At 44.1% G+C, this 18,788-nt stretch overlaps 1 protein-coding gene across 3 annotated transcripts in view; it reads right to left on the minus strand.

Moving 5' to 3' along the window:
- RBM47 (RNA binding motif protein 47) overlaps nt 1-17,301 on the minus strand; it is an 82,105-nt gene extending 64,804 nt beyond the window's left edge. Inside the window, exons 1-2 of one of the 3 annotated variants that reach the window (XM_074822387.1) lie at nt 17,211-17,301; nt 16,894-17,033 (exon numbers count right to left, since the gene is read on the minus strand). In XM_074822387.1, coding sequence (XP_074678488.1) covers nt 16,894-16,922 — 29 coding nt within the window. In that variant the 5' untranslated portion in view covers nt 16,923-17,033; nt 17,211-17,301. Of the gene's footprint in view, nt 1-15,973; nt 16,311-16,893 lie in introns of those variants that run through there. The other 2 variants (XM_074822389.1, XM_074822388.1) reach the window with 2 other exon arrangements.
- Between the last annotated feature and the right edge of the window lie 1,487 nt (nt 17,302-18,788).

Consider the following 18,788-nt stretch of genomic DNA (forward strand, 5'->3'; position numbering starts at 1 on the left):
TACTGCTACCTGGCTTCCCAGTTGGGCTGTGGTCGGCTCCAGCATGCACCATGACCTTGTCTCTTTTGAGAGCTGGAAGAGTATTGCCCTTGACTTGAATGGAGGCAGAATCAAGCCCTACCCAGAAACTTTCATACGCTACGTGTCGTATGTGCGTGCCAGCATTATGCAACGGGGTGAAAAATGAAAACCTGTCAGGCACAGAACTGGTGCACTCAAGGACATACTGTTATTTGTTTCACAGCTTTGCCACTCTTAACAGGGATCAACAATGTGCCATTGATAGCTGCCATGATAAAGTCAACCAAAACGCCTCATTTTTTAACTTTCAGAACATGATCTAAACTTTTGAGGGAAATGGCTGGCTTGGCCTCAAGGTTCTATTTTTAAAAAAAAAAAAAAAAAGAACCTGAGAAAACATTTACTTTTTCCAGCCTCCTTTCTCCAATTTTCCCCTCCTTTGTCCCCCAGTTAACACAGCAGCAGATTGAATTCATCTCCCAATTCCTTTATTATTTTTTTTTCAACCAAGTCGGTAGGCATTGTAAGTCGCCAACCTTTGCTTTCTGGAAATTCTTTGGTGTATTACTGCATAGCACAGTGGTGTGACAAGGATAAAGAGATTAGAAGTAATTTCATATAACTCCTTCTTCTGTCAAAATCTGCAGAGGGCTTTTACTGGTAACTCTGAGTGTTGCTGAAATTCTTCATTAAAAACTTTCAATATACGGGCAGGAAATCTCTAAGCACTAAGAGAGTAACCAAAACAGAGGGAGAGGAGGAATATTAAATCCAAGTCTGAACGGAGAGAGAATACAAAGGGAAAAAAACCTGCTCAAGTACAACAGTAATAATGCATGTTATCTCCAAGGGGGTTGATGCCAATTCAGGTTTGAAAGCCAGATAATCACGTGCTGATTTTCACCAGTTTCAAGTAATTAGGCATAACCAGTGCAGACACAGGCTCTCCTTGCCACTATCAAACAGCCAAGGTGGCTGTGAGCTGCTGCTGAATGGTCACTACTGCAAGCTGCCATGGCTTACACAAAATTCAGCCTGTATGTTGTACCAGCACACTGTATATACAGCCTATACAGACAAAATCTGGCCAGCAGATGAGGAGCTTTTCCCAGTAAGGTGGTCACGTATGACCCCTAGTTTTGTCAGTGTGGGAAAGCAGGAGGGAAGCACAGGGAGTAGAAGGAATTAAATATGATCTAGCCTACACAGCTGGGCCAGCCAATGCTTGCACTGGAGACCTGACCAAAGCTTTGAAGATTAAAAGAGGGCGGCTTGCATTCTCTATCATCTTCCCATTAAATGAGCAGATGAATGGACAGGCATGAAATGATAATGACAATCCTGCACTTTTTGAAAAGTTACCATCATGTGCTATAAAGCTGTTGTCATGCATTGCAGGTCCTCCTCAAAGCTGGTGACCTTGCAGAAGAACAGAGAAAGTGCCCATGAGCATAGACGCAGGTGCATGAAAGGGAACATATCACTACCACACCAGGTTAGAAGTTTAAACGCTGTGTCCCCTATTAGAGGGGTGCAAAACTCTTCTGCTTTTTTTTTGGGTCCTTTTCTCTGTTCATGAATCATCCACCCACTAGTTTTCATAAGCATGTTCACAACTTGGGCTTGCTCAATGAAGACTGCAGCATGATCTGCTGCATTTGAGCCCACTCGGGACAGCAGATTTCATCCTTATCTTCAACCATTTGCTATGTGTGAGGGAGGTTGCTCTGAGTGCTTAGTTTCTGACTCTGGATTTCAAGCTGGTTGACCCACAGCTCCCTTTCCCTCAGGTGTCTGTGGTACCCAGTACAATGGGCATCTTTCATTTGTCTGCTTCTGCTTTAGAACAATATATTAAAAGAACTGAATCTTTTCCAGTTTACACTAGCTGGGACATTTAATGCATTCAGGCTCTGATCCTGTACCTTTCAATTCACAGAGGCTTTTGGGATGGCTCTAGTAGGGTGAAGCAGCCCCCTTGCACGGCTGTGCCTCAACCCTAGCCTGTCTGAAGACAAAAGTGCAAAGCAGAGTCACAGCACTGTGTGGTGGGCACCTCCAAGTGCACAGTCCCATCATCTCAGTCTCATATCAATCTCCTATTCCTCACCTGAAAACAGCTTAACTGCAGGTAACTATCACTTGCAATTATGATCCACCAGGAAAAGGAGAGCCAAACACCCTAGCAGCACAGGGTGGATTGCTACCTTTGACTCCTGCTTTTACAAGCCAGTTTTATTAAAGAGATCTCTAAAAGAGGTGTAATGTGGTGGTCAGAGTCATGCTGGACATATTCCCTAAGTGAGGAAATGTCTAACACTAGGAGACCTAGCAAGGGTAATATCCTGGTCCTCAGCCCTCTCTGCACTATTTGTCTTCCATAATGTCTTCCTTCTTTATCCTTCTATCTTTTCTTATCATGCTAAGGACACCAGCCTCATTTATCATTTTCAGAAGATTTTTTTCCAGCTGCAACAGTGTCAGTGAAAGAAGGTAGCCCTGCAAGATACTGGGTCACCAGCTCTGCTGGGCCAGGCTCACCAGCTCTCCAGCCTACCAGCAGGGATGCGTGTGGGACCGTTGCATCCAGAACCATCCTGAAACCAGCCCCTAAGCCAGGGCAATTCAAACCGTGGGTGGCTCCCACCCATGAGAAGCCAGTGTTCGCTCCTACCTCTTTTACCCCATGGACACACAGGGGTGTGGATAAAACACAGAAACAGACCATGGCGCAGAAGAGACATACCGGGATTCCCCCTTCCCAGACCAAAACCTAATCAGCCATTGGTGGCAAGGATGCCTCTTCTTGTGGGTTCTCCTCCTGGCCCTGCACAGCTCCCCAGCTATGCAGTGGCAGGGGGCTGGCATCTCCCCACCCTAGCTGCTTTCCTCTGAGTGTGCACCCCAACACAGGCTCTCTGGTCCAGAAGGGACTGAAGCACTGCCGTGCTCTTCCTGGGTACCCTCCAACCTGGCAGGCAGTACCGCCACCCTCACTCACATGTTTCACTAGGTGAAGGTGCCAGCCCAGGTCTGGATGGATGCTGCAGACCCGTGCATGGGAGAGTGAGCCCTGCAATGTGCCGCTCCCCCCTGAGAAGTGCCTGAGGTTCCCTGGAGCACCTGATATTGGGGAGCTGGGCACTGCAAATTGGATCCCGCATTGCACTGGACCCTCATGGGAGATGATGGCCTCCTTCACTCGCCGTGCAGTGCGAAGGGTGGCCCTGCTCCAGCAGAGAAGCTGGGCTCGAGCACTGATGGTGACTGCTGTCCCCACCACTCTCCCATAGACATTGGAGGGGATGTGGTGCCTGATGCACTGCGAGAAAGGGGAACTCATAGCTAAGGCAGATAAACAGGCTCTTGACTACTGCTTTCTGTCTTCACTCTGCACATGGATCCTGTGTATCACTGGCCAAGTCATTTAAACCGAGCTTTGTACAGATGGTCACTGACTGCATGTTCCTTATTTTTGGGTGGGAACATTTTCTGGTCTGCAATTTGTTTGCAGAAGCAAAGAGCACTTAGAGCTGCAAGTGAACTTGCTGGGAAATGCACTTTGAAAATGTGGATCTTAAGCAAAACTAAGTTTTCTGAAAAATAGAGTCATAAGGCAAGCAATGCGACTGACTCATACTGCTAGCTGAAGTGCAAATGAAAAAAAAAAGGCAATTTATTTTGCCCCAAGGCAAACATTTCACTTCTGGATTCTCTACCCCATTTTAATTGTTACATTTAGTCAAATTTTTAAATTAAATGTCATTCTAAAGCAAAAAAAAGTGGTTGCATTATTTCAAAAATGTGGAAATAACACTTCAACTTATTTGCATGTGTTTATTTCTGATCATCCAAAATAACCTCTTAGCTTGACATAAATCTATAGCTAGAGCTGGTTAACCCTAAAGCACATTTTTCAGCGAAGATGACCTTTAACTAAAAAAGTTCACCTGTGCTGGGCCGTGGCTAAACTGTACAGTCAAAACCGTGGTAAACTTCTTAATTTATACTCTGTGTCCCTACAGTTTTTAGTAAACAAATATCAAATGGTTGTTGTGCAGATTATCTCACTACTGTTTGTAAGTATTTAAATACTATAGAGATGAACACCATTAAAAAGCCAAAGAGTAATAAATCTCTCTTCAGAGCAAACCAATGTAAGAGCATGAACCATTTACATCCTGAACAGCAGAAGAAAAAAAAAAAATTAAAGTACATTGTTCACTGACCACCCTCCTTTTCACACATGATATATGGCAAGGATCCTACAACAAACCTCAACAGTACTGAATGTGTCAAAAAGCCAGGATCATACTATAATAATACATAACAGAATACAAATTAGGATTGTTCAGACTATAAATCTGGCATTATCTGAATTACACACTTCATATTTTTTTCTGAGTAGGATATATCTGTGTCCTGTTTCCTAAGCTTGTATGGTTTTCTTTTTTGGATGGAAACTGAAACCCAACCCCAAATTCCATCATGTGTCATCCTACTGACGCATGTGTCACCCGGAGGGGTAGCACATGAGATTTACCACATGGACTTCTGCTCCACGAAGTAACTGAGTAAATCACAGAGGCAGGGCAGCAGCCCAGCCTGGCATTTGCTGGCAGCAGCAGTGAAAGAGGGAAAAGGCAGGAGTAGGGGGCTCCTTCCAGCTTCCTAAGGGAAAGGTAATGCTGAGAAAAGTCACAGATTCACATCCCCAAGCGCTCCGGCTCAGATGACCTGCCCCATCATCCCCTCTTGCCCTTGTCTGATACCAGTGCCCCAGGCTCACACCATTACCTCCCTCCTGTCATTACCTCTCACCCCGAGTCCCCCTGCCTGGCGGGCTCCACTTGCAGCCCCCCATATCAGACCTTGCTCCCAAGTGTGCTGTCTCCCTGCCCAGCCACCAGTTCTCAGTCCCTTCCATTTGAGTTATCCCCTCAAATCCTTCTTTTCCATCAGCCTTCTGACTCCCCATCAGCTTTTCCAGGCAGAGAGTTGTCTTCTCTCTCCTCCTTCCTTGTCTCTCTTCTCTCCTCTTGCTCCTAATCCAACCTGCTCCTCACAGCCTCAAGCTCCAGTACCTGTTTCTTTTTTGCCTTTACCTTTAGATGCTCTGTACACTGCTCTTGAACTCAGGGACAGAGAGCCTAACAGCCTCGTACCAGACCTCCAACTAAAGTCCTCCTCAGACTGGAGCATACACAGTGTGAACAGTGGTTTCTGGGACTTGGATGTTGAAAGTTGAAATTTCCATAAACGCATGGGAACTGATATTCAAAGGTTTATATCCTGCTTAAGTCTGGGTACCTCTGCAGAAGAGCCTCTTCTCTGCTAATGGTCAAGTCACTGCCCTAGGAAGAGGTTGCAAAAGTTTGAAAAAAAAGCAAATTCTCTAACTTTGATTTTCAGAAACGGTCAAATCATTTTAGGTTAAGTGACTCTTGGGCCTCTATCCAGGCAAATGCAGAACAATTCATATGCCTCAGGTGGACATTTTGCCATGCAATGTTTCAATCCAAGGATTTAAAGCTTTGCAAAATTACAAGTCTCCTACTAAAAAATGCAGGGCATCCTTATTAATCAGAGCTGCTCTGTCTTCTTCCTTTTACATCTGCTTGTACAATGGGAACTTCTGGATGCAACGTTTCATGCACCTGGAGCAGTTACGATCCCAGATCTCTAAGTTATATTGCGTGCAGAGTTTTCTTTTCCAGAGAGGGCTACAACAGTTGTGTCTATTTACTAATACTAAAGCTACAGGCCCTTTAGCAGTGCATTTCAAACTGCTTTTCCAAAAACAGTGATCTGAAGCAGAAAGCTGGGACTTGTCACAACCAGCACTCTGGGGACTCCTGAATCTCCCCTGGCCCTGGGGTTTCACAGCAAGCGCTGCTCACCCACTCCAGCAGCAGGACTTTGCTTTTGCTTCACAGGGGCACAACTGGAGCACAAAATGCAACCTGCTGGGCAGCTCCCTACCCTCCCTTGATGGCTTGCGCCATTGGTGATTAGAGACCTCCGTAGCACCAGCAGCACTTCCCAAAGGCCTCCTCGCCCTAGGGCTGGGGGGCAGCTGAGGACAGTGTAGGAAGACAAGCTGAGGCAGGGAGCCCAAGGGCTGCCAGATGTTTGGGTTAGGTGTCCAGATGATGGGCACCTTCTCTCATCCCTCCCCAGGGCTCTTGCAGCACAACTGCCCAACCCTATAAAAATGGAGGTATAAACCAAACACAAGAAAACCCCCTGAGATTTCCCATAGCTTCCCAAAGATTTGCCATAGCAGATCCTGCTGCAAGACCTCATAACCCAATGGGATGTTCAGCTATACCAGCAGAGACCACTAACCACAAAACAGATATCCACAGCAACCAGAAACAACCCACTTGATCGTACTGTTGTTAACTCATTCGTGCCATTTTCTGTGGCAAGGCAGGGACGTGAACCCAAGTTTCCTAAGCTTTATACTGGTGCTTTTCCTGCAAAACCAGTCATTCATATACTTTTTGCTTCTTGCCTGGCTTGTTCTACACCCTATTGCACATATATATACACAATAGTATGTGTGAACTCAGAAGAAACCTTTATTTAATAGTGATTGACATTTGCAAGCACTTTAAGAATGCAATGATTTTGGCATCAGTTACTTTCCAGGTAAGGATTAACAAACCGATGAGTTAACAATCAACTGATGTTCTTTGTTTAAAACAGGCTGCATTTCAAAATGGAGGCAGCTTTCAGATTTTTTGCAGAAAGATCGTGCTTTGATTTGGAAATAGGGAAGCACAGCAAGGATTGCAACACAAAACAGATAAGATTAGACTAACAGGAAATGTGATAGAAATGGTTTGAATCTATAGAAGGAGCAATAAAATGCTGTTCATCTCACATCATTCATGTTACAGTGCTTGTTTTAGGAGACACAGAGGCAGTGCCCCCTTGTTAGAGGTAAAGCAGAAGCTAAGCCCTTCCTGCATTTTGGCATCATGGCTGGAACCCAGATATGAACAATGTAGAAATGCAGTGAAAATGAAAGCCTGGTTCCTTCACCTTGCATGTCATTCAGAGCTCCTGATGTTGGTGGGGAGGGGGTTCATCCCTTCTGCTTTTCCATGCACCAGCATCTCTGCATCCAGCTAGGTAGCACTCTGAACTGGCATGTATATGCCCTGACGCCCAGACCCCTTGCTCAGCAACCCCTCACTTTGCATTCCTGCAAACAGGCATCCTGCTCCAGAATCCCCAGCCACGGATCCAAACTCCCTGATGGACACAGGCAGGGCAAGCAGAGAGCGTGGAGGCCTCAGAAAGAAGGTGAAGGTGGACATCATAGGATGGGGAAACAATGAGTCAGTGGTAGGTGCTGCATGCTGACTGTTGTATCGCATTGTATGGATGAGTCTGGCCACCAAGGAGTTTCAATCCTGTGGTTTTGGCCAAGTTTTGCTTTGAACCCAAAACTCAGAAAGGAACTTGCACAACAATGAATATCAGGCTTATCTAATCCTTTTTGCACCGGCCTTAGCTCTGGAAAGGGTTTGTCCAACCCGTTTCTGGGTATTCCAAGGGCACGACTACACGCATGGGGAGAGATAACCTCATATCTGTCCTGTGGTAGCATGATTACAGGTTCCAAACTGCAGCAGGATCCTTTCTGATTACTTTGGAGTTCAAGAAAAAAAGAACATACAGTTGCCTACATATTAAAAATACGATGATGTGTCCAAAGATACTATAAACTTGCATTCCAGCTTACAGCTCCCGTTGCAGTCCGTGCCTTGGGTGCCCACAGCATTGACAGAGAGCTGTGGTCTTTAACTGATTTTCACTATTACCAGTATGAAGCTTTATTGCAAATCTAACCTGCTAGCCTTACAGATACATGGCATTTTTCATAAAACTAAGTTTATTACACTGCCCATAGGTAGATTGCACCATCAGCAGTTTTGCTTTCATTTTGTTTGGAGACCCTCTGTTTTTTACACAGCTTCTTTATTTAGAAAAAACTGTTGTGTCTATTGGAAAATATATAGAGTGATGCTTCATGCTAGAAGCAGCTGCATGCCTATCCCCTCTTGTATATACGTGGTATGTTCTTTAACAGCATGTCTCCTATGGCACTCCTCAAGAGTGCATTTCTAGTGTTTCAAAAGAGAAGAGGAAAAAAAGACGTATTTCCTATTTATTGGTCGGGGAACTACGGCACAGTGAGGAAAAATGATCCTGTCAAGTTCATCCACCTAAACCAGAGACAAAGGTGGTAACTAAACACTGACAGCTGACTGACGGTTCTTTGGGAATTAAAAATCCAGCACTGAGACTGATTTTTGTTGATACCTGCTGTGCATATACAGAGAAGCCTACATCTGTTTAGAAGAAGCAAGGTATTCCCCAAACAGCTGCAAAGTCAAACTTACCAAAGCCTTGTTCTCTGCACCTATAGAAGTACAGAGCACTTTTACTGACTTCACTGACTTCAGTGTAGAAGAAAGGCTACTATTTGCACAAGCAGTGCAATAACATATAAATGTATTTTTTTAAAGTTTATATATTTATATAAATATAAATAATATACTTTCCTTTTCCTTTCTCTCTTTTTTTTTTTTTTTTTTTTTTTTAAAAAAAACCCTCAGCAATCTACAGATGGAAATGCCAGGATCTGGCTCAGATTTCAGCATGTTTAGTAAAGCCACAAGCTGAGACTGGTCTAACAGGCTCAGCTCTCTGCTGTGTTGCTTTACGGGTGAGATGGACACCACAACAGTGCCAACAGCCTCCTCGCAGGAACCCCACAGCCCAGGGGCTAGCAGGGTCATGAGTAACACACCTCTCAAATCCCTGCTGTGTTTTAATGGTGCTTCTTGTCCCGCTAGTATACCACCACAAAACCATCTTTGGGAGATGACAGGAATCAAAAAGCCACAGTTAAAACTTCAGATAATGCTGTAATTAGAGGGGAAAAAAGCCCTGGAACTCCTCTGTAAGCAAAAGAGCCATTTGCCCTGGACTTTTCTCATTCTGATGAGAAAGCCAACAGCCAAGGCCACCAGTGCCTCCAGTTCAGCAATACTTAACTGCATTTACTCAGGGCTTCTGGCAGTTCATTCCACATCCTTCAGAGCTGTAGGTTTTATACAGTGCCCCATATATCAACCAGACAGTGAGCTGATAAACTTTCCCGAGGCAGGTGGCCATGGGAATGGCCTGGAATTTGCACAGGAATTTCAACAGGAATTTTCTTACTTAGACTCATAAGGTCAGCAGACAGTAAAAACTAAAATTGTTTGTCAGTCTGTCTTGCTGCTTACCAGGAATGTAAGCTGAAAGATGAATACCTGCAGAAAACCAAAATTTTCAAGAGAAACAAAAATTGAACGTGGGAAGACATGGTCTCCGATCTTCTCAGCGCCTCAAGTAAGGACCTGCAAACACCTGTGGTAAAACACAGGTCAGAGAAAAGACCTTCCAATATCAGGAAGGGCTCCAGGGGCTGCAGGCTGGCACGTTACAAGGCAGTGAGGAGCAGAGCAGCCACAGACGTGTTCAGGAGCCTCTGCCTGCCTTGGACTGCATTCCCACTGACCACACGCCACAGGAGACAAAGCACCCTCCTGGCATACCAGACACCCCTTGCCACCCCCGTGGCGCTTTGGAGGATTTATTCAGCACATGTACAGTCTGACCTGTGACTCACACAGGTAAGATGAGACTTGGAACTTCAGTATGTGGAAGAAGCACGTAGAAGCCTTTTTGTTTATTATTGCTCAATACAATTAACTTCTATGAAAATCACTATTTTTTTCTTCCTTGCAGGACAACCATGGCCTATTTGGACCATGGCCAGGTCAAAGCTTGCTCCTGGGCCCTGGGGCTGTGCAGCACCACTGGGTACATCTGCAGCTGTCCTGGGCCTGGGTGCTCAGGGTGAGCAGACAACCTTGTCAGCAGCATCTCCTCTCACTGTTTACTTCATAAACACTTAGTAAGACACCACACATGGCAGCAACAATAGGCACGTTCAGATCTTCTCAATCCAACCTGAGGTGCCTCCAGCTTCCCATCCATTGAACACATGCACTCAGCAAGTCAGATAAGGTGGGTCTTCTCTTGCCCTCTTCATGCACCCAAGAAGCCAAGGAGAGAGTCAGTCTTCAAGAGCCACAGACTGTACAGCAATCCCAAAATTTGAATATACCCACCCATGAAATCTATGTCTGCTTGCAGCTTTACCTGCGACTATGCTGTGAGCTTCAGACACCTTATTAATGTTATCTTTAATGGGAATACTAATGACAGTGAAACGCTTCCTGTGAGGAGTAGCACTCACATTAGGATGTGGGTACCAGTGCATGAACTCTGGTGAAATTGCAGTATCCACAGCCAACAGAAATTTTACTGCCAGAAGCATGCACATGACATGGACATGACCTAAAGTCATGTTAATAATGTGAATATTTTATTAAGGTGAGTTGATCGTGCTCTTTTGTTGTAAAAACATCTTGAGGACATGTCCCTGCGTGCACATTCGTGTTTGACTATCTTCCCTCCTTGCCTTTGGTGCCTTTTTTCCCAGCTCTGGCTTTTCCTCCCTCCCCAACCTTGAGTGCTCCCACAGTCGCACCCTGCATGCTGCCTGCCCAGTCCTCATGCCGTCTTTCTCACTGCAGCCCACACTCCAGTTTTAAAGACCTCAGTGAGCCACACACTCTTCATACTTCCCTCCCTCCAGGTCCTGAAATCTTGTTCACAGCAAGGCTTTCAAACTGTAATGAAGCATCTCTGTCTCAGATTTTCCCTAACCAGGATCAGACTCTACTCAGTGAGTTGATCTTCCCCCCCCTTTCTCCCTCGTCTTCCCCCTTACAACAATCCCTCCTTTCCCATTTACTCCCTTCCCAGCCCTGCAGACACCTCCCCTTCAGCCAAGTCTACCACATTCCTCTTCCGGTTTTGATTCTCCATTTTTCTCTTCTCCCTGTTGCTGATTTATGCTGATGACCTATATCACCCCCTCATCATGCTGTGTCCATTTCACCTATTGCCTTCCTCTGCTGCCCTGATCCTTTTCTTTTACTGATAAAAGAAGACCATTTATTTGGCATGCACTGCTCAGACTCCAGGCTCTCTACTGCTGAATTTTTCCTGCCCTAACCTTCAAGTGGCCCCATTCAGCACTATCCATTAGCCTCCCCCATTATGCCCCACCATTCAGCCTTTCTGTGATTTCCACTCCATCAACCCTGGTGACTTCTCCTTTGCTTTTAACCCTGGTCTTTCTACCAAGTTCAATTGCAAATTCTCCCTACACTTCAATTTCCTTCAATTTGCTTTCCTGTAATATGTAGCCCAGCTGATGCCCCTCACCCACTTTTTCTGCTGTCTTCTGAAAGACTGTCTGCTGAAAGCCTAGCCATTGCTTCCAGCTCATCATGGATAAAACAGAGTCCCTAGTACCCCCATTCTCAAGGAATACCCAAAATCTATTTTCACTCCTTTCCACAGTGACAATTACTGCTTTGTTTGCAGGCAGGGCACAGTTTTTATTTGGGCAGCCTTGCTTTCAAGGTACAGCTAAGATCTGTTGATGTTTTCCACCTACACGTCAAAGGCATTGCCTGTTCTACCTGCCAAAACCCTTTCCCAGGATCTCACCCTTGCATTAGCTCAGTAATGGCGACATCCTTTTCTCTGCTTTCATAATTGCAATCTTGAGCCACTGTTTCATCTTCCAAATACCCTTACAAGGGTCATTTTTGTAGCCTGATGCTTCAAGTGTGCCACTCATTTTTGTGCTTCTGTTGACCAGCTCTCCATTTTCTAGCAAATTAAAAAAAAAGTGTCCTTACACACAACACTTGCACAGGCAGGCAGAGCTGAATGGCAAATGGGTGCCTTTTGCAGCTTTTGAACACCCACTTTATGCTTCCCATCAAACACCTTTCTGTTTTCCCTCATAATTCCTCCCTGGGACTACCTCTCTGGTCACAACTGCAGAGAAACTTTGCTCATCTCTCCTAATTCCTACTGAAATCTCTCCTTTGCTGCTGAAATAGTGCCACAGCAGCCAGGCTGCCAGAGTGCTGTGCCTGCTCTGTACCCAGCTGACCCATCTCACCATTTCCTTGTGCTCCACCCCACGTCTAGCCCAGCTCATGCCTCTTGCTGGGTATTTCATGCATAAACCCCGCATGTCAGTGACAGTCCTTCCACTCCGCCTGTGAAGCGGATACACAGCAGTAACACCCCAGTCAGGAATCCCAGGTCTATGACAGTGCAATAATTAATGACATCTTTAATGTTACCGAGATCTCAACTTGCTGAGGCTGAACCTACACCCTGACTTGTGGTGGAGCCTACTAAGTTTCTCTGATAACAGACAGAAATGCAGAAGCAGTATTTCAGTTTATTTCAAAGGCAGAATGCAAGCCCATCCATTGGGTACTCAAAAGGCCAAAACATGAATGCAAACTCCGAGCTACATCACTTGTGGTGGTGCTTCTCCAAGAAGAAATCTCCCAGCGGCTCTCACTGGCAAATAGGACAGAGAGCATTTCAGTTGTCAGTGACTGATTAAGCCATGCCCACTTTGGAAACAGCTAAAAGTTACTGTTGTGTCATGATTCTTGGTCAAGGATTCTTGTGTGTTTGTAGTTTCTTCCCATCTTGTGCCAAACAAGCCCATTTGTGCTGATTTAGTCTCAGCTTTATGACCTAACTAGGTAAAAGATAACATCCAGACTCTTAAGTATATCTTGTAAAACATACTCTTAAAAAAAAAAATCAAAAACCTCTCTCTTCTTTTCAAATGAAATCTTGCTTGTGATCATAGCAAATGAAAGACTGGAAAGGACAAAAATGCCCTCAAATATCAGGTAGTCAGCTTTGCAGTTACTAAGAAGTTGCTTTGCTCTGTTGAGTTTATTGTGTCACCAAAACCCTTCCAGCCATTGCTGTACAAAGCCTGCATTGTCTCAGCAAGGCCACTGAGATGTTACTGATCTTGGCAAGAGCTAGGTGTACCCAGAAGCATTTTATTGAAGAAAAAAAAAATTACAACAGCAGAAAGAAATATTATTTTAGGCCTCTTACTGGAAAGATAAAGGTCAAAGTCCTTCCTTCTGATAAAGCAGCACAGAAAAATATCTTGTCCATTATCCAACAGGATCCATCTTACAACCTTGAAAATTCCACGTAAAAATCCCCATATGAAACAAATTTCAAAGTGACTCAACATCAATATAAGGAAGGATCTGTGGGTTTAAGTCATCAGTAATTTGGAGATCTCAACCCCCTGATGAAAGAGGCAACTACAAATACCCATACACAGGCATGGAGGTAGTACCTTCATAGGTAGTCAGATCTGTTTCCTTGCTACAAAGCAAACCTGATCTTTACGTTCATCTAAGTCATTGATTTCTTATCTTCAACAGGAACAGGATCTGGCAACATTTCTTCACAAAGAGCACATATTTTCCCCTATTAAATTTCTCAATAAATCAGAGCAATGTTGATCTGGGAAACCATGCACAGATGATCAGGGCCTGGGGTTTGAATGAAAAAGCCAAGATTATACTATTGCTTCACCTGTAAGTGTAGTATAACATCTGCTGGAATTTGTCCCTCTAATAGTGCTGTGGGCTCCTATGGTAAACCAACTTGCATACCCACTCTAGTGTAACCCTTGGATCTTCTCCTCTAGCTGTAGGATACTAATGCATTTTGAATACATCATTGCCAAGCCAGTGAATAGGACTTCATGTACACTTAAAACCACAAAAATCAATTTCACTACTTGTCAGAGCCAGTAATAAGCCTATGATGGTAGAAGTAAGAACTGCCATCTATGTTGCTGGGATTAAATAGTTTTAATCAGCTACCAAAAAAGCATTATTTCCAACCTTTTACCCAAGCAGTCTTAATTTTCACAGGGGGAAACAGCTGACAGTGGAAAAAAAAAAAATATATCCACAAGCAAAAGCAAACCCCTCTGCCTTCTGTCAGATGTTCTCACAGCTTTTTCAGAAGAGCATGTAGCATTTCACAGAGTGGTAGCAAAGGAGCAAGAGGGCTCTGCCACATGGAGGAAGTCGAGACCCCAAAACATGGGCAACCCCAAAAGCAGACCTCCATGCTGCGGAGAGCCCTGCTGAAGCCAGCCAGGCATGGTCTGCACAAGGTCAAGGTTTCAGACCAAACCGCCATCAAAACAGTATTCCCTGAAGGCTCTGCCATCTCTGCTGCTTATATTAAATACTTTTATTCCAAGTTTTTCAGCATTTTTTTTAATCTGGTGTATTGAAGACAGCACATTCCTTTACTTTCTAAAACTTCAAACAAAGATTTCGCATCCCAGGCCACCACAAGGACACACAGAAATAATTATCAACCATATTTACATGCCAGCCAACTCTAAATATTTCCCTAACGACACTTAGGCCCCAGAGCCTGTGTCTCCAAAGAAGTCAGTACCCAAAAGGAGGGAAGGGAGCCAGGGTCTCCCCAGGCAGGAAGACAAGGTGGGAGCACCTGCCCTCAGCTCCCGATGGGATGCACAGCTTTAAAACAAGGCAGGAGAAAAACCTCTCCCAGGACAGGAATATGCAGGGAAGTGGGGGGAGAGAGAACAAATGGGCAAGAAGAGTGTTTGTCTCTTCATTTATCTCCCAGACAGCAGTCTGTTAGCCTTTAGCACTCTTGCTACGAGTCTGCCGGACACCAAACAGCGGTGTATTCCCAGCGTTATCTCCGTTTCCTCTCCAAGAGAGCGTGTTGCCTTCCAGTTTTCCAGCTTTATACCAGGCTCCTCTTAACACCGGGGCAACCCCTCACCCCCACGGCCTGGCACCTGCGGCGCGGGCGCGCAGCCTGCCGGCAATCCCGCTGGCAGCCGGCCTGCGCCCAGCTGCTCGCCGCCTCCTCCATTGCGAAAGGTGCCTAGTTCCCCCTCTCACTTCATGTGAACTCGGCTCGACTGGTAAAGAATAATTGCAGGCTTGTCCAAATTATCATTTGCAAAGTCTAGGAGGCACGTAAAGGCACCAATATTCAATTTGTGTTAGCCTCAGGCAGCTCATTTCAGCCTGGTCTTACACTCCTGCCCTCTGCCAGGTCAACCCAGTTGAGCTGATAAAATTTAGGAGGGGTTTTGCGACCTATTAGATCCCAGCCCATCTTTAACTATTATAATACTTTGGCTTTAGCTCAAAGTTTTGTTTTAAATTCCTAAGAAGAAATGAGCTGTGCAGCTTTCCTTCTTAAAAAAAAAAAAAAAAAAAAAAAAAAAATCAGCTATTTCTTTTAACATGAATAAGGAGTCCCTGGTATTTCTCATCTAATCACACATACCTCAGAGTGAAGGAGATGCTTGACCTCCTGATCAATACGTGTATTTTAAACAGTCATCAGAAACTTTTCCCAGATAAGGTCCCATTCTTATGCTAATGTCTATAACAGAGTGGCAGACAGCAGCCTATCTCAGGGCCCTCTCATCACCTCTCTGTCACTTGTGCCACCACTCTGCATTCTGCACCAACTACACTATTTGAAATGTTGAAAAAGAAGAAACAGCCATACAAACAAAATACTCCTTCCAAAATTTACTTCAAGGACATTAGGTATGTCACGCTGTGGTTTTTCTTTGACATGGAGAAACATACATCTTTTAATTTAAAACTCTCAGATCTGCAGATCACTTCCTTATTTAATACTTGCTTCTGCCTCTCATCTGTCATCTTTCCTCAGAATCACCAGAAATCTGTCACTTGGAGTCACCAAAACTGCACCAAGAATCTCTGCAACCCTCTCCGTTTGCCTTTTTGCCCTAAAAATATTTTTAGATGTATTTTCTAAACGAAATCCTGTCCTCTTACGTTGTCACCCCAGTCACAGAAGAGTAAACCCTCAGGTGAGGACAGAGGGAGAGCAGAGCAAACCGAAAAGCGACGGTACCTACCTGGAGCCCGCCTCAGCGCCCAGCACCATTCGCAGCAATGGCAACGTTTCGGGGCAGCAGCCTAATGCATTTTCCTTTCTACCGCGCTGCTCAGCGAGAGTTGAGCAACTCCTCACCCTGCTGCTTGGAGCAACAGCTCTCCCAGCCTTAACCCCTGCTCTTGGCTCTTTTTTTTTTTTTTTTTTTTTTTTCTAAACAGAGTTTTTGAGCACTGAAACTTGCAATTAGTACCAGCTAAGCTAAAGCCCCTGCTCGCCCCTGCCCTAAGCCCCACATTCCAGGGCGCGGAGCGGGACGCTGAGCTCCGCCGGCACCGCGCAGCTCTTCCCCTCCCAGACCCGACTTTCTGCCGACAAACTCGATAAGGCTACAGGAGCTCAGGAACATGCAGTGAAACTCGGGCAGGGGAAAAATTGGTCTCTCATCCCCAGCCTGGGTGGTTTTTTTATCCTCCCGCCCCCCACCCCCTCCTCCCTTTCTCTCCGCACTCACAGTAGCAAGGTTGTCTTTTGACTACTCCCTGCCTTAAACTCACCAAACCAGATTTTTACTCCCAACACCTTCCCGTAAATCTGAACTGAAATTTTACCCTGCTCGCTGAGCCTTGGCTGGCTGAGGGCCAGTACAGCATTCCTGTTGTTTTAAGAGGGCAGATAAAAAGAAAAAAAAAAAAAAAAGACGGGAAGGAAGGAAGAAAAGAGAGAGGGAAACCTGGAGAGATGCAAAGGCTAGAAGGAAGCAAACTTTTAGAGCAGCTTTAATAAAAATGTTGTGGGAGGGAGCGATTCCCTTTTATCTTTAAAGGGCTAAACCAGTGATTGTTTTTTGGCATTGTCAGTCATGAGAAAATACTCTCCTCAGCTGTCTGCATCCTTCAGGTGGATGGAGATTTGAAAAGAAAATAAACCACTGGTACTCACCTGAAGGATGGCATCGCCGGCGTCAGCATGGCAGGGAGAGGAGCCTACACCTTTGCCTGATCCGGTTACCCCAAGGCAGCGGTAAAGTTGGTTAAAGTGCCACATTTTACCCTTTTCTGACCTAAAGTTACATGTGGTTTCTAGAAAAGGAACAAAAGAGAAACCAGTTTATAAAAAAAAAAAAAAAAACCAACCAAAAAACAACCACCCAGCCAAGCCTTCTTTCAACCTCCGGGTGATCCCTCTGACCGTTGTCTGGAAGGCTTAAAGAAACAATGAAGCAAGACTGTAAACTTTCTCACCCCCTTTTACATTACCTGTCTGTGCCTGGCTATGGGCTTTGATGTATTGAAACAAAGCACAAGACCTGTTTATAGTAAATGAAACCAACCAACAGAGAGATCTAATTCAGACTTGTGACTAAACAAACTGGAACAGGAAGCACACACCAACAGGGTTTTTTTTGTTGTTTTTTTTTTTTTTTTTTTTTAAGTAGTAATTCCTGCTTGCATTGTCATGCAACAGAAAAAAAAAAAAAAAAAAAAAAAAAGAAAAAATTTTCGGCTTCTTCATTCAGTCACTTTTGTTCAAATGCAGGGTTTTTTTGCTGTAAAGCTTAATACAGGCAATGTTTCATCACGTATATGCAAATATTTAACAGAACAACATTTACCACCAGTAGTGATCTAAAGATCTTATTCATCTATTTGTTTCCCTGTGCAGGACGTTTCTGCAACTGATTAGTATCCCCCTCCCACCAATTAACATCTGTAATTGATGACTAGATGGAGGATCTTCATCTAGGATAGCTGCACAAACAGTAGATTAGCAGCCCTGAAAATTAAATCTTTAAAGAATAAATAATATTGGAGGTTAAAGCTAGTGACAGAAATTAATTCTTCATAATTCTTCATAATTTAAAAATATTTTTTAATTCTTAATTAATTATTAGGAATTATTAATTAAGAATTCTTCTTAATTCTTAATTTTTAAAAGAAACATTCAGAGTTGAGTACACACTATGCTGCTATGTTACTGTTATATTACCTATGCTTTTTGAAAGAAGTTTGTCCTTCTAAACATGTATTTCTCTAATTGTATTCATTTTCCAGTAGAGAAAAATCCCACAAGTTTTACCTAACCAAATCCTTGGCTCCCTAAGAGAGTTTTGCTTTGGGCAGAAACCGATGAATCAAACTACTATTGGGATAACATGTAAAGCTACACAACCAATTGTTGCAAAGTTCAAGTTAGCAGTGTGTCCCCTCCAAACCATCACAATTCAAAAGTTGATAAGGGGATGTGATTCCAGTTTCAGCAAATGCATCAAGCATAAAAAAATATTTCAGAATTTAGAAGTATTAATGAGCAAATAATCATGGGGAAAATTGTTGTCAAATACTTGAATTAAAATGAGAATTCATCATTATCTGCAAACATTTTGTGCAGTTAAATTCTTTAAGGAAAAATAGTCCAGAAAAGCAAATAATGAGGGTCTTAGTGGTACAAAAATCTCTTAAGTATTCTAGCATCATCTTCCTTAAAATCACGGCCTGTTTGTCCCAAGTGAGGCTTTTCCATAGTGTCTTCATCCAATAAGTTTGCCAGTAAAGTTCTGAGGAAATCCATCTCACACAGAGAGAGCTTATGCTCCATTTAGAGGAGCAAAATTAGCATTACTGGCAGAAGTACTTCTTTGCCAACATGTACAGATTACTTCTTCTAAATTAGAGTCTCTATAATACAATGAATAGTATAGAAACTGGAAAGAAAGACATATGAATGTACTGTCTTGCATGTCCAGGACACAGCTATACTACCACGAGCTGTGGTTGCACCAGTGCGGTAAAGCCAACTGTGTAAAGGTATGCTGCTAAAAGAGTAACTCTGCCTGT

The sequence above is a fragment of the Strix aluco genome, chromosome 4 (genome assembly GCF_031877795.1).
Source record: "Strix aluco isolate bStrAlu1 chromosome 4, bStrAlu1.hap1, whole genome shotgun sequence".
Taxonomy (NCBI): Eukaryota; Metazoa; Chordata; class Aves; order Strigiformes; family Strigidae; genus Strix; species Strix aluco.